The following is a 26,275-nucleotide window of genomic DNA, read 5'->3' as shown; positions in this document are numbered from 1 at the left end:
GGGGGCGGGAAAAGGGTGTTGACGAATAAGGGGTCCCAGGATTTCTTTCTAGGAATTACTGCAAAGACCAGTGTTCTATCTCCACACAACTGCACCTATAGGAACAGAATTTGGTTACAGTCTACCACACATGGTATTACATAAACAACATAGTGCCTCTTAATATGACCATGCCCTGCAAAACCCCCACACCTCCTTACCAACAAGCACTGTTTCCGATGACTTGTGGAGATCTCCAGTGTATGGGGTTAAAACGGTCAAAGCAGGGAACTGGGAGGGGGTACAACCTGGGAAATGCTCGAGCTATAAAAGAGCCAGCAAATTTGGAGGAAAAAGTCGTTATAACGACTAAAAAAACCTCCTTCTGGGAATAAAGGTGATCCTTGGGTAATACAGGGACAAAAAGCAGGGGAGAAGACGCTGTATGTCGCCGGCTTCCACCGCGACTCCCACTGGACCCGGAAGCGCCTGAAACTGCACTCCGCCTCCACACAACGATGTGGCCAAGATGGAAAAGAACGCGGGAGTGCGTGTACCGCGAGCCCCACAGTACAACGAGTATTCGTGATGATGATCCAGCCGGACCACCATCAATCACTCAGAGGAGCGCCGGAGCCCCAGCAACTCTCTCTACCCAGCCGGGTTAAAAGGCTCGAACTGCACAACACACAATGAGAGGACAACAAGGTAAGAGGACAAGACACCGTTCCAGGAAAACAAACAGCAATAACAGGATAGGGCAGAAGGGCAGGGAGGACAAACAGGAGCCAAAGAGATGTGTAACCTAGATCACGAGCCCGTGAACTGTAGCACAGAGTCCCAAATAACAAAACACAGCCCCTAGCCCAAGATCAGGAACCAAACGACTAGATATCAAGCACAGGGGGCAGGGAGAAGGCAGCTTATATCTCCGCCCCAGCAGGTCACATGGGCTCACAAACATGGTCATAAAAAGAGGACTACGTACAGATCCTAACAGTACCCCCCCCCCTATAACCCTCCCCACTGGGCGTGGCTTGGAAGGATGCTGGCGATGGAACAAACTAACCAACCTAGGCGAATGAACCCCCCCAGCCGGTTCCCAGGTACGGTCCTCAGGGGCATAACCTTTCCAGTCGACCAAATATAATAAACGGCCCCTCCTCCAGCACATAACGAGGCATCTGTCTCCACAAAGAATGGCAGGGCAGGATCAGGATGTACCAATACAGGCGCTGACGTAAATTTCTCCAGCAACCGCTGAAAGGCCTCCTGAGCCTCAGAGGACCAAACAAAAGGAATCCCCTTCCTCAACAACCGAGTCAAGGGGCCACAATATCAGAGAAATGGGAAATAAAACGCCTATAAAAATTGGCGAATCCCAACAGAACCTGTATATGTTTAACCGATGTTGGAACAGGCCAGGTAAGAATGGCCTCGATCTTTCTAGGATCCATCCGGACACCTCCTGCCGACACAACAAACCCCAAGAACTCCACCTCAGGGGTGCTGAACTGACACTTTGCTAGTTTTGTGTATAAATGATGTTCCCGCAATTTCTGCAAAACTTGTGTCACGTGTCGTTGATGTTCAGCCACGGTCTCTGTGAAAAGATTAAGATATCATCCAGATATACAATCACACTCCTATCCAGAAACTCCCGAAGCACCTCATTAATAAAAAACTGGAAGGCCGCCGGCGCATTGCATAACCCAAACGGCATTACGCAATATTCATACAGGCCATGTTTGGTCTTAAACGCCGTCTTCCACTCATCCCCGGAGCGGACACGCACTAGGTGGTAAGCACCCCGCAAGTCCAACTTGGTGAATACTGTCGCCCTGCGGAGTTGGTCCAACAACACGGGAATGAGTGGAAGCGGGTATCTGTTTTTTACTGTGGCTTTGTTTAAGGTTCTATAGTCCACACATGCCCGCAATGTGCCTTCCTTTTTTGGAATGAAAAAGATCGCCGATGATACTGGCGAACAGGAGGGACGAATGAATCCCATTCTTAACATCTCATCAAGATATTCCTTGAGATGCAAATCCTCGGGTTCTTAAAGAGCATACACCCGACTACAGGGGAGAGGAGCACCTGGTATCAAATCTATCTTACAGTCAAAAGACCTATGAGGGGGTAGTTCTTGCGACTGATCTACATCAAACACTTCTTTATACGCCTGGTACTGTAATGGTACCGCACTCACGTCAGTAGTGGCACAGGACAATGAAAACTCCTTTTCACCTGCCTCTTGATAGCAATGCTTCAAGCAATGCGATGAATCTAGAGACACTAACCGTTGCACCCAATCGATCCTAGGATTGTGTTCCTGAAACCAAGGCACACCCAACACCAAACCAAAGGAAGGGGCATCTATTAGGTCAAAACACACCATCTCTGAGTGACCATTTTCACACACCAAGCACAAAGGCACAGTCCGCTTAGTGATAGACCCAGATGTTAATTCGGTAACATCTATCGCCCTCACAGGTTCTGGCTGGTCCTTCACACAACAGGGAATCCTCAGTTTCTCGGCAAGCGCGATGTCAAGGAAGTTACCTGTAGCCCCGGAATCCAATAACACCGATACTGACACTCTATTGTCCCCCAAGAGTAACAAATGGGCATTTATAATAAAGTGCCTCGGTGCCCTATCCATGGCTCCAAGTACCTCGTACTGTCGCTCTTTGCTCTCAAACCCTCTCTCATGGTACAGACAGGCTATCTTCTTACTATTTGCGGCGCCAGAGGGTTTCACTGGGCATTCCCTGGCAAAGTGTCCACCCTGACCGCAATACAAACACAGGTTCAATTCTCTGCGTCGTTTCTTTTCATCACTAGACAACGGACCTCTCACACCACCGATTTCCATAGGTTCATGCATCGTCTTCGTCTCTCCGGCTCCAGCTGTCTTATTGTCTGATTTCACATACCCCCCCGAGACGCCTGAAAGCGGCTTTTTTCCCCCGTCTCTCTGATAGACGATGGTTTAACTTAACCACAAGATCTATAAACGCCGCACACTCGACCGGGGGATCCACCACTTGTGAAACCACATCCTTAAGATCCTCGGAAAGACCCTGATAAAACAATGAGGTCCTTTTATCCTCAGGCCAATTGGTTTCGGACACAAGACGATTAAAGGTAGAAATATACGACAGCAAATCCTGTCTGCCCTGCCTCAACTTCAAGAGTTCTGCATCGCTGGCCTGCATGAAAGCATGTTTCGCAAACAATCCATGCATTAATTCCTTAAATGCAGGGTAGTCGGTCAACACCTGATCGTCCCTCTCTACCAAAGGTATAGCCCATTGGGCAGCAGTACCAGCCAAATATGATATCGTAAAAGCTACTTTGGCCGAATCATTAGGGAAAGCAGTGGGTTTACACAGAAAATGTAATTGGCACTGATTCATTAAAGTGCCAAACTTGTCGCTATCCCCAGCAAATCTCTCTGGCGGAGCCAAAGGTACGGGAACAGGTGTATTCACTGTAACTGCTACAGGCACCCCGCTACCAGAGCTCTGACCCATCACGCCACCATATTGAAAGGTTGCAGGCTGCAAGACTGGACCCTGAACCCTATGCTGTCCTTTCTCCCTACCAATCAGCGCCCCGACTTCCTGTTTCAAAGCTACGTTTTCCTGCCGTAAATCATGTATTTGATCCTGTAGGGCAGCTAACGCGCCCATCACATCCTGTAAAGTAGGAACCACAGCCGTTCCACCCACAGCCCCTGCTGACTCATCCATCGTCGCTCAGGCAATGTAAATATAACGTGGGCTTGATATTCTGTTGGTTCCTTCCAACTCTGCCCATACAAAGCAGGAGCGACGATTACCCGATCCACTACCCTTGCCCGTAAGCGACCCACCGAATATATACCACAATGAGTCAGCAGAGGGGCAACGGACAGGGGGCGGGAAAAGGGTGTTGACGAATAAGGGGTCCCAGGATTTCTTTCTAGGAATTACTGCAAAGACCAGTGTTCTATCTCCACACAACTGCACCTATAGGAACAGAATTTGGTTACGGTCTACCACACATGGTATTGCATAAACAACATAGTGCCTCTTAATATGACCATGCCCTGCAAAACCCCCACACCTCCTTACCAACAAGCACTGTTTCCGATGACTTGTGGAGATCTCCAGCGTAGTGGGGTTAAAACGGTCAAAGCAGGGAACTGGGAGGGGGTGCAACCTGGGAAATGCTCGAGCTATAACAGAGCCAGCAAATTTGGAGGAAAAAGTCGTTATAACGACTAAAAAAACCTCCTTCTGGGAATAAAGGTGATCCTTGGGTAATACAGGGACAAAAAGCAGGGGAGAAGACGCTGTATGTCGCCGGCTTCCACCGCGACTCCCACTGGACCCGGAAGCGCCTGAAACTGCACTCCGCCTCCACACAACGATGTGGCCAAGATGGAAAAGAACGCGGAAGTGCGTGTACCGCGAGCCCCACAGTACAACGAGTATTCGTGATGATGATCCAGCCGGACCACCATCAATCACTCAGAGGAGCGCCGGAGCCCCAGCAACTCTCTCTACCCAGCCGGGTTAAAAGGCTCGAACTGCACAACACACAATGAGAGGACAACAAGGTAAGAGGACAAGACACCGTTCCAGGAAAACAAACAGCAATAACAGGATAGGGCAGAAGGGCAGGGAGGACAAACAGGAGCCAAAGAGATGTGTAACCTAGATCACAAGCCCGTGAACTGTAGCACAGAGTCCCAAATAACAAAACACAGCCCCTAGCCCAAGATCAGGAACCAAACGACTAGATATCAAGCACAGGGGGCAGGGAGAAGGCAGCTTATATCTCCGCCCCAGCAGGTCACATGGGCTCACAAACATGGTCATAAAAAGAGGACTACGTACAGATCCTAACAGTACCCCCCCCTATAACCCTCCCCACTGGGCGTGGCTTGGAAGGATGCTGGCGATGGAACAAACTAACCAACCTAGGCGAATGAACCCCCCCAGCCGGTTCCCAGGTACGGTCCTCAGGGGCATAACCTTTCCAGTCGACCAAATATAATAAACGGCCCCTCCTCCAGCACATAACGAGGCATCTGTCTCCACAAAGAATGGCAGGGCAGGATCAGGATGTACCAATACAGGCGCTGACGTAAATTTCTCCAGCAACCGCTGAAAGGCCTCCTGAGCCTCAGAGGACCAAACAAAAGGAATCCCCTTCCTCAACAACCGAGTCAAGGGGCCACAATATCAGAGAAATGGGAAATAAAACGCCTATAAAAATTGGCGAATCCCAACAGAACCTGTATATGTTTAACCGATGTTGGAACAGGCCAGGTAAGAATGGCCTCGATCTTTCTAGGATCCATCCGGACACCTCCTGCCGACACAACAAACCCCAAGAACTCCACCTCAGGGGTGCTGAACTGACACTTTGCTAGTTTTGTGTATAAATGATGTTCCCGCAATTTCTGCAAAACTTGTGTCACGTGTCGTTGATGTTCAGCCACGGTCTCTGTGAAAAGATTAAGATATCATCCAGATATACAATCACACTCCTATCCAGAAACTCCCGAAGCACCTCATTAATAAAAAACTGGAAGGCCGCCGGCGCATTGCATAACCCAAACGGCATTACGCAATATTCATACAGGCCATATTTGGTCTTAAACGCCGTCTTCCACTCATCCCCGGAGCGGACACGCACTAGGTGGTAAGCACCCCGCAAGTCCAACTTGGTGAATACTGTCGCCCTGCGGAGTTGGTCCAACAACACGGGAATGAGTGGAAGCGGGTATCTGTTTTTTACTGTGGCTTTGTTTAAGGTTCTATAGTCCACACATGCCCGCAATGTGCCTTCCTTTTTTGGAATGAAAAAGATCGCCGATGATACTGGCGAACAGGAGGGACGAATGAATCCCATTCTTAACATCTCATCAAGATATTCCTTGAGATGCAAATCCTCGGGTTCTGAAAGAGCATACACCCGACTACAGGGGAGAGGAGCACCTGGTATCAAATCTATCTTACAGTCAAAAGACCTATGAGGGGGTAGTTCTTGCGACTGATCTACATCAAACACTTCTTTATACGCCTGGTACTGTAATGGTACCGCACTCACGTCAGTAGTGGCACAGGACAATGAAAACTCCTTTTCACCTGCCTCTTGATAGCAATGCTTCAAGCAATGCGATGAATCTAGAGACACTAACCGTTGCACCCAATCGATCCTAGGATTGTGTTCCTGAAACCAAGGCACACCCAACACCAAACCAAAGGAAGAGGCATCTATTAGGTCAAAACACACCATCTCTGAGTGACCATTTTCACACACCAAGCACAAAGGCACAGTCCGCTTAGTGATAGACCCAGATGTTAATTCGGTACCATCTATCGCCCTCACAGGTTCTGGCTGGTCCTTCACACAACAGGGAATCCTCAGTTTCTCTGCAAGCGCGATGTCAAGGAAGTTACCTGTAGCCCCGGAATCCAATAACACCGATACTGACACTCTATTGTCCCCCAAGAGTAACAAATGGGCATTTATAATAAAGTGCCTCGGTGCCCTATCCATGGCTCCAAGTACCTCGTACTGTCGCTCTTTGCTCTCAAACCCTCTCTCATGTTACAGACAGGCTATCTTCTTACTATTTGCGGCGCCGGAGGGTTTCACTGGGCATTCCCTGGCAAAGTGTCCACCCTGACCGCAATACAAACACAGGTTCAATTCTCTGCGTCGTTTCTTTTCATCACTAGACAACGGACCTCTCACACCACCGATTTCCATAGGTTCATGCATCGTCTTCGTCTCTCCGGCTCCAGCTGTCTTATTGTCTGATTTCACATACCCCCCGAGACGCCTGAAAGCGGCTTTTTTCCCCCGTCTCTCTGATAGACGATGGTTTAACTTAACCACAAGATCTATAAACGCCGCACACTCGACCGGGGGATCCACCACTTGTGAAACCACATCCTTAAGATCCTCGGAAAGACCCTGATTAAACAATGAGGTCCTTTTATCCTCAGGCCAATTGGTTTCGGACACAAGACGATTAAAGGTAGAAATATATGACAGCAAATCCTGTCTGCCCTGCCTCAACTTCAAGAGTTCTGCATCGCTGGCCTGCATGAAAGCATGTTTCGCAAACAATCCATGCATTAATTCCTTAAATTCAGGGTAGTCGGTCAACACCTGATCGTCCCTCTCTACCAAAGGTATAGCCCATTGGGCAGCAGTACCAACCAAATATGATATCGTAAAAGCTACTTTGGCCGAATCATTAGGGAAAGCAGTGGGTTTACACAGAAAATGTAATTGGCACTGATTCATGAAAGTGCCAAACTTGTCGCTATCCCCAGCAAATCTCTCTGCCGGAGCCAAAGGTACGGGAACAGGTGTATTCACTGTAACTGCTACAGGCACCCCGCTACCAGAGCTCTGACCCATCACGCCACCATATTGAAAGGTTGCAGGCTGCAAGACTGGACCCTGAACCCTATGCTGTCCTTTCTCCCTACCAATCAGCGCCCCGACTTCCTGTTTCAAAGCTACGTTTTCCTGCCGTAAATCATGTATTTGATCCTGTAGGGCAGCTAACGCGCCCATCACATCCTGTAAAGTAGGAACCACAGCCGTTCCACCCACAGCCCCTGCTGACTCATCCATCGTCGCTCAGGCAATGTAAATATAACGTGGGCTTGATATTCTGTTGGTTCCTTCCAACTCTGCCCATACAAAGCAGGAGCGACGATTACCCGATCCACTACCCTTGCCCGTAAGCGACCCACCGAATATATACCACAATGAGTCAGCAGAGGGGCAACGGACAGGGGGCGGGAAAAGGGTGTTGACGAATAAGGGGTCCCAGGATTTCTTTCTAGGAATTACTGCAAAGACCAGTGTTCTATCTCCACACAACTGCACCTATAGGAACAGAATTTGGTTACGGTCTACCACACATGGTATTGCATAAACAACATAGTGCCTCTTAATATGACCATGCCCTGCAAAACCCCCACACCTCCTTACCAACAAGCACTGTTTCCGATGACTTGTGGAGATCTCCAGCGTAGTGGGGTTAAAACGGTCAAAGCAGGGAACTGGGAGGGGGTGCAACCTGGGAAATGCTCGAGCTATAACAGAGCCAGCAAATTTGGAGGAAAAAGTCGTTATAACGACTAAAAAAACCTCCTTCTGGGAATAAAGGTGATCCTTGGGTAATACAGGGACAAAAAGCAGGGGAGAAGACGCTGTATGTCGCCGGCTTCCACCGCGACTCCCACTGGACCCGGAAGCGCCTGAAACTGCTCTCCGCCTCCACACAACGATGTGGCCAAGATGGAAAAGAACGCGGAAGTGCGTGTACCGCGAGCCCCACAGTACAACGAGTATTCGTGATGATGATCCAGCCGGACCACCATCAATCACTCAGAGGAGCGCCGGAGCCCCAGCAACTCTCTCTACCCAGCCGGGTTAAAAGGCTCGAACTGCACAACACACAATGAGAGGACAACAAGGTAAGAGGACAAGACACCGTTCCAGGAAAACAAACAGCAATAACAGGATAGGGCAGAAGGGCAGGGAGGACAAACAGGAGCCAAAGAGATGTGTAACCTAGATCACAAGCCCGTGAACTGTAGCACAGAGTCCCAAATAACAAAACACAGCCCCTAGCCCAAGATCAGGAACCAAACGACTAGATATCAAGCACAGGGGGCAGGGAGAAGGCAGCTTATATCTCCGCCCCAGCAGGTCACATGGGCTCACAAACATGGTCATAAAAAGAGGACTACGTACAGATCCTAACAGTACCCCCCCCTATAACCCGCCCCACTGGGCGTGGCTTGGAAGGATGCTGGCGATGGAACAAACTAACCAACCTAGGCGAATGAACCCCCCCAGCCGGTTCCCAGGTACGGTCCTCAGGGGCATAACCTTTCCAGTCGACCAAATATAATAAACGGCCCCTCCTCCAGCACATAACGAGGCATCTGTCTCCACAAAGAATGGCAGGGCAGGATCAGGATGTACCAATACAGGCGCTGACGTAAATTTCTCCAGCAACCGCTGAAAGGCCTCCTGAGCCTCAGAGGACCAAACAAAAGGAATCCCCTTCCTCAACAACCGAGTCAAGGGGCCACAATATCAGAGAAATGGGAAATAAAACGCCTATGAAAATTGGCGAATCCCAACAGAACCTGTATATGTTTAACCGATGTTGGAACAGGCCAGGTAAGAATGGCCTCGATCTTTCTAGGATCCATCCGGACACCTCCTGCCGACACAACAAACCCCAAGAACTCCACCTCAGGGGTGCTGAACTGACACTTTGCTAGTTTTGTGTATAAATGATGTTCCCGCAATTTCTGCAAAACTTGTGTCACGTGTCGTTGATGTTCAGCCACGGTCTCTGTGAAAAGATTAAGATATCATCCAGATATACAATCACACTCCTATCCAGAAACTCCCGAAGCACCTCATTAATAAAAAACTGGAAGGCCGCCGGCGCATTGCATAACCCAAACGGCATTACGCAATATTCATACAGGCCATGTTTGGTCTTAAACGCCGTCTTCCACTCATCCCCGCAGCGGACACGCACTAGGTGGTAAGCACCCCGCAAGTCCAACTTGGTGAATACTGTCGCCCTGCGGAGTTGGTCCAACAACACGGGAATGAGTGGAAGCGGGTATCTGTTTTTTACTGTGGCTTTGTTTAAGGTTCTATAGTCCACACATGCCCGCAATGTGCCTTCCTTTTTTGGAATGAAAAAGATCGCCGATGATACTGGCGAACAGGAGGGACGAATGAATCCCATTCTTAACATCTCATCAAGATATTCCTTGAGATGCAAATCCTCGGGTTCTGAAAGAGCATACACCCGACTACAGGGGAGAGGAGCACCTGGTATCAAATCTATCTTACAGTCAAAAGACCTATGAGGGGGTAGTTCTTGCGACTGATCTACATCAAACACTTCTTTATACGCCTGGTACTGTAATGGTACCGCACTCACGTCAGTAGTGGCACAGGACAATGAAAACTCCTTTTCACCTGCCTCTTGATAGCAATGCTTCAAGCAATGCGATGAATCTAGAGACACTAACCGTTGCACCCAATAGATCCTAGGATTGTGTTCCTAAAACCAAGGCACACCCAACACCAAACCAAAGGAAGGGGCATCTATTAGGTCAAAACACACCATCTCTGAGTGACCATTTTCACACACCAAGCACAAAGGCACAGTCCGCTTAGTGATAGACCCAGATGTTAATTCGGTACCATCTATCGCCCTCACAGGTTCTGGCTGGTCCTTCACACAACAGGGAATCCTCAGTTTCTCGGCAAGCGCGATGTCAAGGAAGTTACCTGTAGCCCCGGAATCCAATAACACCGATACTGACACTCTATTGTCCCCCAAGAGTAACAAATGGGCATTTATAATAAAGTGCCTCGGTGCCCTATCCATGGCTCCAAGTACCTCGTACTGTCGCTCTTTGCTCTCAAACCCTCTCTCATGGTACAGACAGGCTATCTTCTTACTATTTGCGGCGCCGGAGGGTTTCACTGGGCATTCCCTGGCAAAGTGTCCACCCTGACCGCAATACAAACACAGGTTCAATTCTCTGCGTCGTTTCTTTTCATCACTAGACAACGGACCTCTCACACCACCGATTTCCATAGGTTCATGCATCGTCTTCGTCTCTCCGTCTCCAGCTGTCTTATTGTCTGATTTCACATACCCCCCCGAGACGCCTGAAAGCGGCTTTTTTCCCCCGTCTCTCTGATAGACGATGGTTTAACTTAACCACAAGATCTATAAACGCCGCACACTCGACCGGGGGATCCACCACTTGTGAAACCACATCCTTAAGATCCTCGGAAAGACCCTGATAAAACAATGAGGTCCTTTTATCCTCAGGCCAATTGGTTTCGGACACAAGACGATTAAAGGTAGAAATATACGACAGCAAATCCTGTCTGCCCTGCCTCAACTTCAAGAGTTCTGCATCGCTGGCCTGCATGAAAGCATGTTTCGCAAACAATCCATGCATTAATTCCTTAAATGCAGGGTAGTCGGTCAACACCTGATCGTCCCTCTCTACCAAAGGTATAGCCCATTGGGCAGCAGTACCAGCCAAATATGATATCGTAAAAGCTACTTTGGCCGAATCATTAGGGAAAGCAGTGGGTTTACACAGAAAATGTAATTGGCACTGATTCATGAAAGTGCCAAACTTGTCGCTATCCCCAGCAAATCTCTCTGGCGGAGCCAAAGGTACGGGAACAGGTGTATTCACTGTAACTGCTACAGGCACCCCGCTACCAGAGCTCTGACCCATCACGCCACCATATTGAAAGGTTGCAGGCTGCAAGACTGGACCCTGAACCCTATGCTGTCCTTTCTCCCTACCAATCAGCGCCCCGACTTCCTGTTTCAAAGCTACGTTTTCCTGCCGTAAATCATGTATTTGATCCTGTAGGGCAGCTAACGCGCCCATCACATCCTGTAAAGTAGGAACCACAGCCGTTCCACCCACAGCCCCTGATGACTCATCCATCGTCGCTCAGGCAATGTAAATATAACACGGGCTTGATATTCTGTTGGTTCCTTCCAACTCTGCCCATACAAAGCAGGAGCGACGATTACCCGATCCACTACCCTTGCCCGTAAGCGACCCACCGAATATATACCACAATGAGTCAGCAGAGGGGCAACGGACAGGGGGCGGGAAAAGGGTGTTGACGAATAAGGGGTCCCAGGATTTCTTTCTAGGAATTACTGCAAAGACCAGTGTTCTATCTCCACACAACTGCACCTATAGGAACAGAATTTGGTTACGGTCTACCACACATGGTATTGCATAAACAACATAGTGCCTCTTAATATGACCATGCCCTGCAAAACCCCCACACCTCCTTACCAACAAGCACTGTTTCCGATGACTTGTGGAGATCTCCAGCGTAGTGGGGTTAAAACGGTCAAAGCAGGGAACTGGGAGGGGGTGCAACCTGGGAAATGCTCGAGCTATAACAGAGCCAGCAAATTTGGAGGAAAAAGTCGTTATAACGACTAAAAAAACCTCCTTCTGGGAATAAAGGTGATCCTTGGGTAATACAGGGACAAAAAGCAGGGGAGAAGACGCTGTATGTCGCCGGCTTCCACCGCGACTCCCACTGGACCCGGAAGCGCCTGAAACTGCACTCCGCCTCCACACAACGATGTGGCCAAGATGGAAAAGAACGCGGAAGTGCGTGTACCGCGAGCCCCACAGTACAACGAGTATTCGTGATGATGATCCAGCCGGACCACCATCAATCACTCAGAGGAGCGCCGGAGCCCCAGCAACTCTCTCTACCCAGCCGGGTTAAAAGGCTCGAACTGCACAACACACAATGAGAGGACAACAAGGTAAGAGGACAAGACACCGTTCCAGGAAAACAAACAGCAATAACAGGATAGGGCAGAAGGGCAGGGAGGACAAACAGGAGCCAAAGAGATGTGTAACCTAGATCACAAGCCCGTGAACTGTAGCACAGAGTCCCAAATAACAAAACACAGCCCCTAGCCCAAGATCAGGAACCAAACGACTAGATATCAAGCACAGGGGGCAGGGAGAAGGCAGCTTATATCTCCGCCCCAGCAGGTCACATGGGCTCACAAACATGGTCATAAAAAGAGGACTACGTACAGATCCTAACAGTACCCCCCCCCTATAACCCTCCCCACTGGGCGTGGCTTGGAAGGATGCTGGCGATGGAACAAACTAACCAACCTAGGCGAATGAACCCCCCCAGCCGGTTCCCAGGTACGGTCCTCAGGGGCATAACCTTTCCAGTCGACCAAATATAATAAACGGCCCCTCCTCCAGCACATAACGAGGCATCTGTCTCCACAAAGAATGGCAGGGCAGGATCAGGATGTACCAATACAGGCGCTGACGTAAATTTCTCCAGCAACCGCTGAAAGGCCTCCTGAGCCTCAGAGGACCAAACAAAAGGAATCCCCTTCCTCAACAACCGAGTCAAGGGGCCACAATATCAGAGAAATGGGAAATAAAACGCCTATAAAAATTGGCGAATCCCAACAGAACCTGTATATGTTTAACCGATGTTGGAACAGGCCAGGTAAGAATGGCCTCGATCTTTCTAGGATCCATCCGGACACCTCCTGCCGACACAACAAACCCCAAGAACTCCACCTCAGGGGTGCTGAACTGACACTTTGCTAGTTTTGTGTATAAATGATGTTCCCGCAATTTCTGCAAAACTTGTGTCACGTGTCGTTGATGTTCAGCCACGGTCTCTGTGAAAAGATTAAGATATCATCCAGATATACAATCACACTCCTATCCAGAAACTCCCGAAGCACCTCATTAATAAAAAACTGGAAGGCCGCCGGCGCATTGCATAACCCAAACGGCATTACGCAATATTCATACAGGCCATGTTTGGTCTTAAACGCCGTCTTCCACTCATCCCCGGAGCGGACACGCACTAGGTGGTAAGCACCCCGCAAGTCCAACTTGGTGAATACTCTCGCCCTGCGGAGTTGGTCCAACAACACGGGAATGAGTGGAAGCGGGTATCTGTTTTTTACTGTGGCTTTGTTTAAGGTTCTATAGTCCACACATGCCCGCAATGTGCCTTCCTTTTTTGGAATGAAAAAGATCGCCGATGATACTGGCGAACAGGAGGGACGAATGAATCCCATTCTTAACATCTCATCAAGATATTCCTTGAGATGCAAATCCTCGGGTTCTGAAAGAGCATACACCCGACTACAGGGGAGAGGAGCACCTGGTATCAAATCTATCTTACAGTCAAAAGACCTATGAGGGGGTAGTTCTCTCGACTGATCTACATCAAACACTTCTTTATACGCCTGGTACTGTAATGGTACCGCACTCACGTCAGTAGTGGCACAGGACAATGAAAACTCCTTTTCACCTGCCTCTTGATAGCAATGCTTCAAGCAATGCGATGAATCTAGAGACACTAACCGTTGCACCCAATCGATCCTAGGATTGTGTTCCTGAAACCAAGGCACACCCAACACCAAACCAAAGGAAGGGGCATCTATTAGGTCAAAACACACCATCTCTGAGTGACCATTTTCACACACCAAGCACAAAGGCACAGTCCGCTTAGTGATAGACCCAGATGTTAATTCGGTACCATCTATCGCCCTCAGAGGTTCTGGCTGGTCCTTCACACAACAGGGAATCCTCAGTTTCTCTGCAAGCGCGATGTCAAGGAAGTTACCTGTAGCCCCGGAATCCAATAACACCGATACTGACACTCTATTGTCCCCCAAGAGTAACAAATGGGCATTTATAATAAAGTGCCTCGGTGCCCTATCCATGGCTCCAAGTACCTCGTACTGTCGCTCTTTGCTCTCAAACCCTCTCTCATGGTACAGACAGGCTATCTTCTTACTATTTGCGGCGCCGGAGGGTTTCACTGGGCATTCCCTGGCAAAGTGTCCACCCTGACCGCAATACAAACACAGGTTCAATTGTCTGCGTCGTTTCTTTTCATCACTAGACAACGGACCTCTCACACCACCGATTTCCATAGGTTCATGCATCGTCTTCGTCTCTCCGGCTCCAGCTGTCTTATTGTCTGATTTCACATACCCCCCGAGACGCCTGAAAGCGGCTTTTTTCCCCCGTCTCTCTGATAGACGATGGTTTAACTTAACCACAAGATCTATAAACGCCGCACACTCGACCGGGGGATCCACCACTTGTGAAACCACATCCTTAAGATCCTCGGAAAGACCCTGATAAAACAATGAGGTCCTTTTATCCTCAGGCCAATTGGTTTCGGACACAAGACGATTAAAGGTAGAAATATATGACAGCAAATCCTGTCTGCCCTGCCTCAACTTCAAGAGTTCTGCATCGCTGGCCTGCATGAAAGCATGTTTCGCAAACAATCCATGCATTAATTCCTTAAATGCAGGGTAGTCGGTCAACACCTGATCGTCCCTCTCTACCAAAGGTATAGCCCATTGGGCAGCAGTACCAACCAAATATGATATTGTAAAAGCTACTTTGGCCGAATCATTAGGGAAAGCAGTGGGTTTACACAGAAAATGTAATTGGCACTGATTCATGAAAGTGCCAAACTTGTCGCTATCCCCAGCAAATCTCTCTGCCGGAGCCAAAGGTACGGGAACAGGTGTATTCACTGTAACTGCTACAGGCACCCCGCTACCAGAGCTCTGACCCATCACACCACCATATTGAATGGTTGCAGGCTGCAAGACTGGACCCTGAACCCTATGCTGTCCTTTCTCCCTACCAATCAGCGCCCCGACTTCCTGTTTCAAAGCTACGTTTTCCTGCCGTAAATCATGTATTTGATCCTGTAGGGCAGCTAACGCGCCCATCACATCCTGTAAAGTATGAACCACAGCCGTTCCACCCACAGCCCCTGCTGACTCATCCATCGTCGCTCAGGCAATGTAAATATAACGTGGGCTTGATATTCTGTTGGTTCCTTCCAACTCTGCCCATACAAAGCAGGAGCGACGATTACCCGATCCACTACCCTTGCCCGTAAGCGACCCACCGAATATATACCACAATGAGTCAGCAGAGGGGCAACGGACAGGGGGCGGGAAAAGGGTGTTGACGAATAAGGGGTCCCAGGATTTCTTTCTAGGAATTACTGCAAAGACCAGTGTTCTATCTCCACACAACTGCACCTATAGGAACAGAATTTGGTTACGGTCTACCACACATGGTATTGCATAAACAACATAGTGCCTCTTAATATGACCATGCCCTGCAAAACCCCCACACCTCCTTACCAACAAGCACTGTTTCCGATGACTTGTGGAGATCTCCAGCGTAGTGGGGTTAAAACGGTCAAAGCAGGGAACTGGGAGGGGGTGCAACCTGGGAAATGCTCGAGCTATAACAGAGCCAGCAAATTTGGAGGAAAAAGTCGTTATAACGACTAAAAAAACCTCCTTCTGGGAATAAAGGTGATCCTTGGGTAATACAGGGACAAAAAGCAGGGGAGAAGACGCTGTATGTCGCCGGCTTCCACCGCGACTCCCACTGGACCCGGAAGCGCCTGAAACTGCACTCCGCCTCCACACAACGATGTGGCCAAGATGGAAAAGAACGCGGAAGTGCGTGTACCGCGAGCCCCACAGTACAACGAGTATTCGTGATGATGATCCAGCCGGACCACCATCAATCACTCAGAGGAGCGCCGGAGCCCCAGCAACTCTCTCTACCCAGCCGGGTTAAAAGGCTCGAACTGCACAACACACAATGAGAGGACAACAAGGTAAGAGGACAAGACACCGTTCCAGGAAAACAAACAGCAATAACAGGATAGGGCAGAAGGGCAGGGAGGACAAACAGGAGCCAAAGAGATGTGTAACCTAGATCACGAGCCCGTGAACTGTAGCACAGAGTCCCAAATAACAAAACACAGCCCCTAGCCCAAGATCAGGAACCAAACGACTAGATATCAAGCACAGGGGGCAGGGAGAAGGCAGCTTATATCTCCGCCCCAGCAGGTCACATGGGCTCACAAACATGGTCATAAAAAGAGGACTACGTACAGATCCTAACATCCGGCATCGCCTGGTTGTGGGCAGAGCTTGCAGCGAAGAGAGGCACTCCAAGAAGCAAGGCGCTCTCTGCGGCGGAGCAGCCGGGGCTCTGCCACTTGGCCCGAGTTGCCCAACAGAGTGAGGAGAACGAGGATTACCAGTTCGGGATATCCTCTGCAGCAGAAGGAGTACTGTCATCATTGTGGGTGGTGCCCGCGAGCAGATACAGATGGAAGCCAGGCAAAGGCTAAGTCTGGCTGGGGGCGGGGCTCCTGTGCTCAAGGAGAGCTCCGCAGGCTTGCTGCAGAGGCTGGAGGACAGCACCGAGAAGCAAGGTTGGTGCACAGCAGCCTCAGGTGGACACAGGGAGCTGACGTCTTTCTCCCTGGGCGCAACGGGTCCGATGGGGCTGCCCGTGATCCTCGAGGAGATCAGGGTGAGTGGGGCCTACAGGGGAGCACTAACGTAAATTCCCTGTGAGAGGGGCTCCCAAGGCACAGCGCCAGGAGGAACTGTGTTTATATGTGATTGCATTCTAATGTGTTTATGAGTAATACAAAGGCAATTTTTTTTATATAACCTTGCGTGGAGTTTCTTTGGTGGAGTGCCATGTGTTTCGCTGCTGTGTGAGTGTGTTGTGCGAACACTTTACACATTTCCTCTGGGATAAGCCTGAATGCTCGTGCCAAGCTACCAAGGGGATGAGCAGGGGTTATCTTAAGTGTGTAACTCCCTTGCCCTGACTAGAGTGGTGGTTTCTGACTGGCTTAGGGCGCTTACCCTTGCCAACCAGAAATCCCATTTCTAACAAATACTATTTTAGAAATGCCTCTTTTAGAAAGTTGTAATTTCTCTGTACATATAACACTTTATGCTTTGCAGCCTGACTCCAATCCATGTCTGACCTGGGCGACAGCTACACTTTGTGCATAATTTCCAGAGAGCCACAACACAGGAAGGGCTGGGTGTGATGGGGATACATAGGTATTGATCTGCATACTGATGGTCTTCCTGGGCTTTGAGAGGTAGAGGACATTCACACTTTTGACATTTGTACAGGTTTTGTACTGCACTCACACAAAAGGCTGATTTACCCCCTACTGATGTCTTGAGCCAGGGCTGAGTTGAAAGGCATTGTTCTGCACTTCTAAAGGTTCTTTTGAAGTTCCCCTTAAACAAAGACAATTTTGGGAATAAGTACAAGGGCTTTGACCCCATGATTTTATACACTAGTTGGACTTGCAACTTGATGCTGCTGGCTCTGCAGACTGCACAATGCCAGAGGACTGCTGTGCTACGAGGAGAAATAGAGTGCTAATTTAGTGAATTAAAATGTTGCTATTTGAATGAATGTGACAGTGTCTGTAACTTTACAGCTTTTTTCTTTTTTTCCCAAAATTGAGATTTTCTTGTGATGCTAGTTGTTGAAAATATAATTCTAGTAAGTAAACCATTATGTTTTCAATATGTTGCTAAACCTTTTTTATTTAAACTATAAAATGCCTTATTTTATTTTCTTAAGGAAAAGCAGAGAGATCCCCATTTGCTAGTCGATGGAGCTAGTATATTTGACATTCGCCAAGGAGAGTTAGGTAAGTTGTTTTTCTTTTCCCACCTCTGCATTTGGAATAATGAGAAAATATCAGATCCCTAAAGCAGCAATAAGAATCATATTTTTTTTCCATATTTCTATTTTGTTCTCATTTTCAACTTGGATCTGCTTTCCCAGACAAATCTTATAGAGGAGTTTTAACACAATTTCCCGTGTCCTTTCATGCTAACATAATATTTAAAATGTCATAGCATACACCTTAAACATTTTTTTAAATTGCAGTAATGAGTGTATACACAATGAAAATCTAGAAATTCATTATGACCTTGACTGAACAGTCCATCTTTGCAGATGACATCATATGTGAAAAGAGTTGTTTTCTATAATTAACTTTAAATCGGTGCTTCTAACGGTACCCTTAGGACTTAATTGCTGGGGTGGCTCAGTACACTGTGGTCACCCACACGCCCGTTTGATGGGGATTTGTTGCCAACAGTGGTGATGCCTCTGATGTGCTGAGACTTTTCTCTCACCACATAGGAAACATTCTTAGTTTTTATGTTCACGCTGAACATTGCAATGCCCAGCAGGATAAAAAAACATTGTCAATCATAGCCAATAGGTCTCACCTATGCAAAAGCTAATGCCTTTTCCATTGTGTTTTAGCTATGTACACCAGTGTGGCTGCTTTTCAGTATGGCTAAAAGTTAGTAGCGAAGAGTGGAGTGGCGAAGAATGGTGTGGCGGAGAGTGGCGTGAAGTGGAGTGGCGAAGAGTGGAGTGGAGTGGAGTAGAGTAGTCTAAATTGGAGGGGTGGAGAATGGAGTGGCGTTAGGTGAAATAGAGTGCCGCAGAGTGGAGTGTCACTAAGTGGAGTGTCGCAGAGTGAAGTGTCGCAGAGTGGAGTGACATAGAATGAGGTCATGTAAAGTGGAAGGGTGTAGTGTAGAGTGGAGTAAAGAGCCAAAGAGTAGAGTAGAGTGTCGTGGCATGGAGTGGCATAGAGTAGAGTAAAGTGTCAAAAAGTAGAGTAGAGTGTCGTGGCATGGAGTGGCACAGAGTGGAGTAAAGTGTCAAAGAGTAGAGTAGAGGGTCGTGGCATGGAGTGGCATAGAGTGGAGTAAAGTGTCAAAGAGTAGAGTAGAGTGGCATGGCATGGAGTGGCATAGAGTGGAGTAAAGTGTTGTGGAGTGAAATGATTCACAATGGAGGTCTAGGATATAATACTGCACCTATTTAAATTTCGTGAATATTGTTAACATATGGTGTGATGATGAAAGGAAACAAGACCCCCTAGTTTCCTAATGAGTGAAAAGAACTTTCACAACAAAACAATTACACGAATAATTTGACCCGCACACATTAAAAGTAAAGAAATAGTTCCACCAAATGTTGTGTTTCACACATTCCTTTATTCTTTAAATGTTGTTCTCCTTTCTTCACAGAGTCCTATTTACGAACTTCTTCAGGGCTCATCAGTTGTCCATTGAATAGTTTCCTTCTTTTCAAATAAAATCCTCCTCAAAATACCTTATCTGTATCTCTAGGATATTAAAATCACCAATTGTGTTTGTAATCCGAAGTTGGGATGATATTTAAACAGTATCGCTCCTTAGGTAAAATAAGGTCATTGTTGACTTGTAAATCATTAGATGTATTCCGGGCAAAGTGTCCCTCTATCTGCGTCCTGCGTCCAATGGTGTTGGATGCAGATAGAGGGACACTTTGCCCGGAATACATCTAATGATTTACGAGTCAACAATGACCTTATTTTACCTAAAGAGCGATACTGTTTAAATATCATCCCACCTTCGGATTACAAACACAGAAGCACAGCTTTTGATGCTGCCACCTCTCCGAATAAGAAACACAGAAGGAGACATTAGGACACACGCTATCCAACTGTGGATTTCAATATCCTAGAGATACAGAAAAGGTATTGCGAGGTGGATTTTTTTTGAGAAGAAGGAAAACGCATCCTGTTTTCCTTGAGGAAAACGTGTTGCATTAAAAAAAAAAATCTTTATTGAAAAGCAATCACAGGCAGCGTTGTCTGCTGAACCCAGCAGGCCACCATCCCTGTGATTTTTGCGATTCCCAATGGGTCGCATACCAATACCTACCTCATGAGTATTAAAGAGGTAGGTCTATTTGCGACCCAATCGCAAAATGTGTTAAATACACATTTGTACATGGGTTTTCGCAATTACCAAATAGTGAATAGTGTTGTGGAATGAAGTAGAGTGGAATGGCATAGAGTGGAGTAAAGGGGCATGGAGTGACATAGAGGGAATTGTCGAAGAGTGGAGTAGAGTGGCGTAGAGTGGCATAGAGTGGATTAGCATGTCATAAAGTGGAGGGTTGTAGAGTGGAAGCTCGTAGAGTGGAGTAAAGTGGGTCAGAGTGGAGTGGCATAGAGTGAAGAGACATAGTGTCATAGAGTAGAGTGGAGTAAAATGGAGTAAAGTGGAGGGGCATAGAGTGTCGTAGGGTGGAGAAGCATAGAGTGGAGAGGTGTAGGGTTGAGGGGTGTAGAGGAGAGTGTCGGGAGGAAGGTAGAGTATAGTGTCAGTCGAGTAGCATTGAGTGTAGTACTGTCAAGTGGAGTGTAGTAGAGCTTGTAGTGAAATAAAGTGTTACAGAGTGGAGTGGTGTAGAACGGAGTAAAGTGGCATGGAGTGTCATAGAGTGGAGTAACATGGAGTGTCCTAGAGTGCCATAGAGTAAACTGTCATAGAGTGAAGTGGCGTAGAGTGTCGTGGAGTGTCTTAGAGTGGAGTTGCATAGATTGACATGGCATAGAGTGGAGTAGAGTGGCATGGAGTGGATTGTCATGTCATGGAGTGCAGTGCCGTACAGTGGACTGGGAAAAAGTGAAGTGGCGTGGAGAGTCAGAGTGTCAAAGAGTTGACTGGCTAAAATTGGCGTAGAGTGAAGTGGCATAGAGTGGAGTGGGGTAAAGTGGAGTATGCATGGTGTCGTAGTGAACTGACATTACAGACAACACATTTTCAATTGAGATCACCATTACATTTACAAACCTAGTTTTAATGATAAAAATATACTTTGCACAATCAATTACTGTATTGATTTGTTTTGATCGTATTCAAATATCTGTAAGGAAGAGTGAAATTCATTGGGTTATAACACTTTGCAATATTATAAGTGGATTATTTTTCAGTACCCAAAATTTCCTGCCCTGAAAACACCTGATCTGGGTTTACTCGGTGTGAGTACACATGCATTGGAACCTTGGCTGGAGAGAAGCTGAGTGCTACAGGCACTGGCATAGGCCTAGCATCTGCCTGGCCCTTCCAGGCACCATCGAAGGAGCAGACAACACTTGTAAGAAAATGGGTTATTGCTTGATGGGGTAGAGTGAAACTCCAAGCAGGTGATAACCACAATTCTTATCAGGGTGATCCACAAAAGTCACTAAATAAACCTGAGCTTAACCCTCTGGTAGCTTGGCACAAAATCAGTCAGGATTAACTTGGAGACAAAAAATAGAGTAGATTTTAATAAATAAAATTACATCGGAACAACAAAAATCCAATCAGTATAATAGGAGGTATTGCATTACAAAGTTTTAGATAAAAATAGCACGAAAAGCACAAAGCTCCTACTGTGGGTATCTGGTCGTATTGGACCATGACACAGTCACAAATCAAGCCTACTGATATGAAGTGCGGGCCTGGACAGGGACCAGGTTAGTCTAGAGTTGTATCTTATATTTTTGATGTGAGTCTTTGCGTTGCGCTGCGTCGGTTTCTATCAGGAACTGCAACGGCTGCGATGCGAGGTTCTGCTTCAAATTGCGTTGTACTGCATCAGTTCTTATGAGGCCACTGATCAGGAGCTGCAATGGACTGCAATGTGAAGTCCTGTGTGAAGTTGTGTCAGCCTATGTTGATTGGATGGAACTCATAGTTAGGGAAGGAGGAGTAAACTCACTTATGAGCCAAGAGTCGAGGACCTGGGGTGCACCTCTTGGGGATAAGGACTCACTCCAGGCAGAGGCCAGCAGCTGAACAAATGATGATCAGCACTCACCATACATTTTTCAAAATAGACAAAAGTTTCATATAATCTAAGTTACATAGTGTACAGACTCCATCCAAGTTTGTTTGTATAAAAACAAATTCCTTTATTCATATTCTTATTATGCTTATTTCTACACACTTTTCTCCAATGTGTTTCGTCTATCTGCAGAGACTTCTTCAGGGCTTTGTGATGTATATGACCCATATTTGCTATGTGTACAGAAATTTCTAGTATTACGGCACACAGGCTCACCTTATCCTTATCTGTATTTGAGTTAATGCTATGCGCTAATTAACAGAGCTGTCATCAACAAGTCATGTCCAAGCCCATGTTGCATCAAAACCAACGGTTGCTATTGCCCGCAAACAATGTGGTGCAACATACGCCATGTTCTAAAATGATTTCAGAACTTGGTGTCTGTCGCACAATGTTATGGGCAGATAGGGTGTCTCAGTTGGGCTGGGAGGCATTATCAACAACCGCAGCATGTTGTGAACACTAGATAGCAAGGGTGTTCTGCCTCTGTGCAGTTCTCGCTCGGGTGCACGCACAGAGGAAGGCAGGCTCAGTTGTATCTTAGCAGTGAAATCTTGCTAGAAGAGATTCTCATTGCTAATATACAGGACTAGATTTGAAACGCCTATGCATTGCCCTTGCATCACACAAGACGATGCAAGAAAATGCTGGGCTTAAGTGAGATTTACAAAGTCAAGAAAAGCCTCTATGTATGGCTCTGTGTGGCTTCAAAAATTAAGAGTAACATAAGATCGCACAAATCGCTGCCTTGCTTTACATTGGGAAGGCGTTCCATGGGTGAAGCATGAGCACCCCCATGCATCCACCCATACATTTTAGTGCATTCCCAGATTTACAAAGACTTGTAAACCTGGGAATACTGCAAAATGGTGCGCCTACTCAACAGAGCCATGAGGAGGAGAAATATCTTTATTTTTCTTCTTTATTTCCTCTTTCTACATGTGCTGCATTTTGCAGCACACGTGAAAAGAGGAACATGATTGTTTATGGGCAGGTAATTGTCTGTTCCTGCACAAACAAAACTCCCCTTAATGCAGGCACTCTTGCACCTTGGCACAAAGGTGTCTGTATTGGCGCTAGGCAGCACTCAGTGAGCCAGCGCAGAGATAGATATGGCAAATTCCTGTTCTCTCGCTGTCACTCAGCGCAGGGTTGTTAGTTGTCTTGCTGCATTGCATTGTGTGACTTTATGATACTTCTGTCCCTACTAGCTGTTTCTTAAGCATAATGGAGTCTGAAAAGTTGGCAGAGAAGAGCCATAATGTATCCTCAGAGGAAGAACAACAAGAAGATGAGATGCTTACTATCAGCAGGTCTGAATTACAGGTCATGATTGCTGATGCTGTATGTTCAACCTTAGTGGAACCTGCCTCAAAGAAACCAAAGAGTGATGCAGATGAGGATCAGGAATGAAGCACCAGGTGGAAATGGAAATATGTCCAAGGTACACAATTGGGAGGTGTTAGGTTTTCCATCCATGGGGAGAAACAAGAGGTTTGTGTTGTCCACTACAATATTCCATTACCGATTGACTTGAGATTTCATGATGTTATCATGGGTGTGTGGCTTAAGGAACGGAAAATATCAGTGAATCTATCTTTTCACATTTTTTGTTTAGATGATATCCATTGAAAGATTTTGAAACAAACCTCCACTAGATGTAGTAAGGGAATTCAATGTTGACAAGCATGGTGTGTTCCTCCTTCTGGGCATCTGAGTATTCTTCCTTGCGAGATGCAATAGGCAGAAAAGTGGAGGGGACATTGAAAAGGTCATATACAGCTTCAAGCATTCCTCTGAGGGTGGTAATGTGCAGCATATGTCTCTCAACCCTTATTGACAGACTTTCAGTTGTTTTTTGACTGTGTCCAGAAGGGAAATGACCCTGCTATAATTTAGGGGAATTTGGAGCTGTTGTCCCAATTCCTTTCAGATGTAACCTTTGATATGTTGTGGTCTTCTAATTCAGCACAGGAAAAGATGTCTCAAAGTTTTAGATCTTTCCCTCGAAGACGTCTCTTGTTCAAAATAAATCAGCACAAGGTTTACGGAAGGGAAGTCGTTCCTCCTATGGCCATGCTTAAGGTCAGGTGCCACATTGTATGAGAAGTCTTGACCACAGACCCCTAAAAACCAAGATACGATCCTAAAATCCTGACTACCAGCGCGTTATGGTGGGGGGAAGAATAAAATGCTTTTTTCCACCAGGAGAAAGTACGTGTGAGAGACAAGTGGGTCCTGTCCATAGTCAAGGAGGAGTATAATATAGAATTCAGCCAACCTCTAGAATTGTGGATGGTGAGAACTCTGTTATGAAAAGCAGAGCACAAGCTGTCTGCAAGTTATGGTAGTAGAGAAAAAAAAGATTTGCTGTACAAGGGAGCAATAGAAACGGTACCAGAGGCAGACTGGTATCAAGATTTCTGTTTGATTCTTTACCTGGTCGGAAAAATAAATGGGAAACATTGACCAGTTTTGGATTTGAATACATACATACATACATTTGAAGGCACTGTACAGGGTACCGCGTTGTTACAACGAAACCCTAACAACGCAGTACCATTACAACGCAGGTTTTAGAACGAAAGTCGTTACAACGACTTTTGCTGGAGGGCGCTCTAGGATAGGGAATAGTTTAATTTACTATCCTACACCTTCCCTAATATCCACGGGGACTGGAGTTGGAATAGTAAATTAAACTATTCACTATCCAGCGCCCCCCAACGCAAGTCGTTGTAACGACTTGCGTTGAAAAACCTGCGTTGTAACAGTACGCGTGGTAATACCACGCGTCGTACCGTCATACATCCCTGTACAGTACATTCCTTTCAAATTGTGACCCTACAGACAGTCATTCCATAAATTTCAAAAGGAGACTTTCTATTATCCATAAACGTAGAGGATGCTTACATCCATATGCCACTACGGCATAGCGATCAGCCTGAAACGTTGACTTTGTCCTGGTCTAGCGTGAACAGTTGTCCCAATAGTTGCTATAGGTTTCTATGTGCTATATAGTGTTAAATCTTTAAAAATGCATATCTCCGATTCTCTGCATTGGATTTGTTTTGTTTTGTTGTCATTTTAAAGATACTATCTCCTATTTTATAAATTAGTGTTGGATTTGTATTATGTCTTGTGTCTTAATTACTTACTGACTTGGTGTTTTTAAATGCTTTTCATACCTGTCTCTTAAGTTAAGCCTGCCTGCTCTCAGGCAAGCTACCAAGGGTTGAGCATGGGAATAATTTTCTGAGACATATTCTGAACCATATGTTGTGTTGGGTGCCTTATTGCCAGTATTAGATATATATTTACTGTTAGAACTGGGGGTCTCCAGTTGGCAGAGGTAGGTACCACTGTCCAAATAGGGACCCTTGCTTCTAGTGAGGGTAAGGAGGAAACTCTTTAGATAACCTCTGCTCACCCCCTTGGTAGCTTGGCATGAGCAGTCAAGGCTTATCAAAGGCAATGTGTAAAGTATTTGTACCAAACCTCACAGTAACACAGTGAAAACACCACAAACTGACTCCACAACAGTTTAGAAAAATAAAGTTTAATCTAAACTAAACGAGACCAAAGCGACAAAAATCCAACATACGCAGTTCAAGAATATGGTTGCAAAAGAGTTCTTAGGGTTAGTGTTAAAATAATCCACAGTTTGTGTCACGTTTTGCCAACAGTACCTTTCAATGCGACAAAAGTTCCAAAACAGAAGCTGGTGTGATGGAAAACCAGCAATGCGTCACTCCTGAGACCTTGCGGAGGCGATGCGACAACTCAGCTGGACTTAGCGGGCGTGTTGCGATGAATCCGGACTGTATGGGGAGGGAGGCGATACCTTGCATGGATTCCGGTGCGGAGGTTCCGTAGGATAACGCTCGCAAAAGCACGATGCAACGATCTTTAGGGACTGCGATGATCTCTGAGGCGACGATGCGCGGCTCAGCGGCGATCTTTCACTCGCAGTTCCTTGATGCAATGGCTCTGCAACGATTCTTGCAGCGACGTGATGCGGTGATCTCACCCAGCGGCGACAGGCTCTGCAAAGAAGTTTGCAGTGATGGAAATCTTCCCGTAAACGAAGGATGCGACGTCTT

At 46.9% G+C, this 26,275-nt stretch overlaps 1 protein-coding gene across 1 annotated transcript in view; it reads left to right on the top strand.

Moving 5' to 3' along the window:
- Positions 1-26,275, top strand: part of LOC144762928 (calpain-13-like) — a 441,560-nt gene that overhangs the window by 103,923 nt on the left and 311,362 nt on the right. The window contains exon 2 of the mRNA XM_078648230.1: positions 18,066-18,135. Coding sequence (XP_078504356.1) covers positions 18,066-18,135 — 70 coding nt within the window. The remainder of the gene's footprint in view (positions 1-18,065; positions 18,136-26,275) is intronic.

The sequence above is a fragment of the Lissotriton helveticus genome, chromosome 6 (assembly GCF_964261635.1).
Source record: "Lissotriton helveticus chromosome 6, aLisHel1.1, whole genome shotgun sequence".
NCBI lineage: Eukaryota > Metazoa > Chordata > Amphibia > Caudata > Salamandridae > Lissotriton > Lissotriton helveticus.
This window is presented reverse-complemented; position numbering and strand designations above follow the sequence as displayed.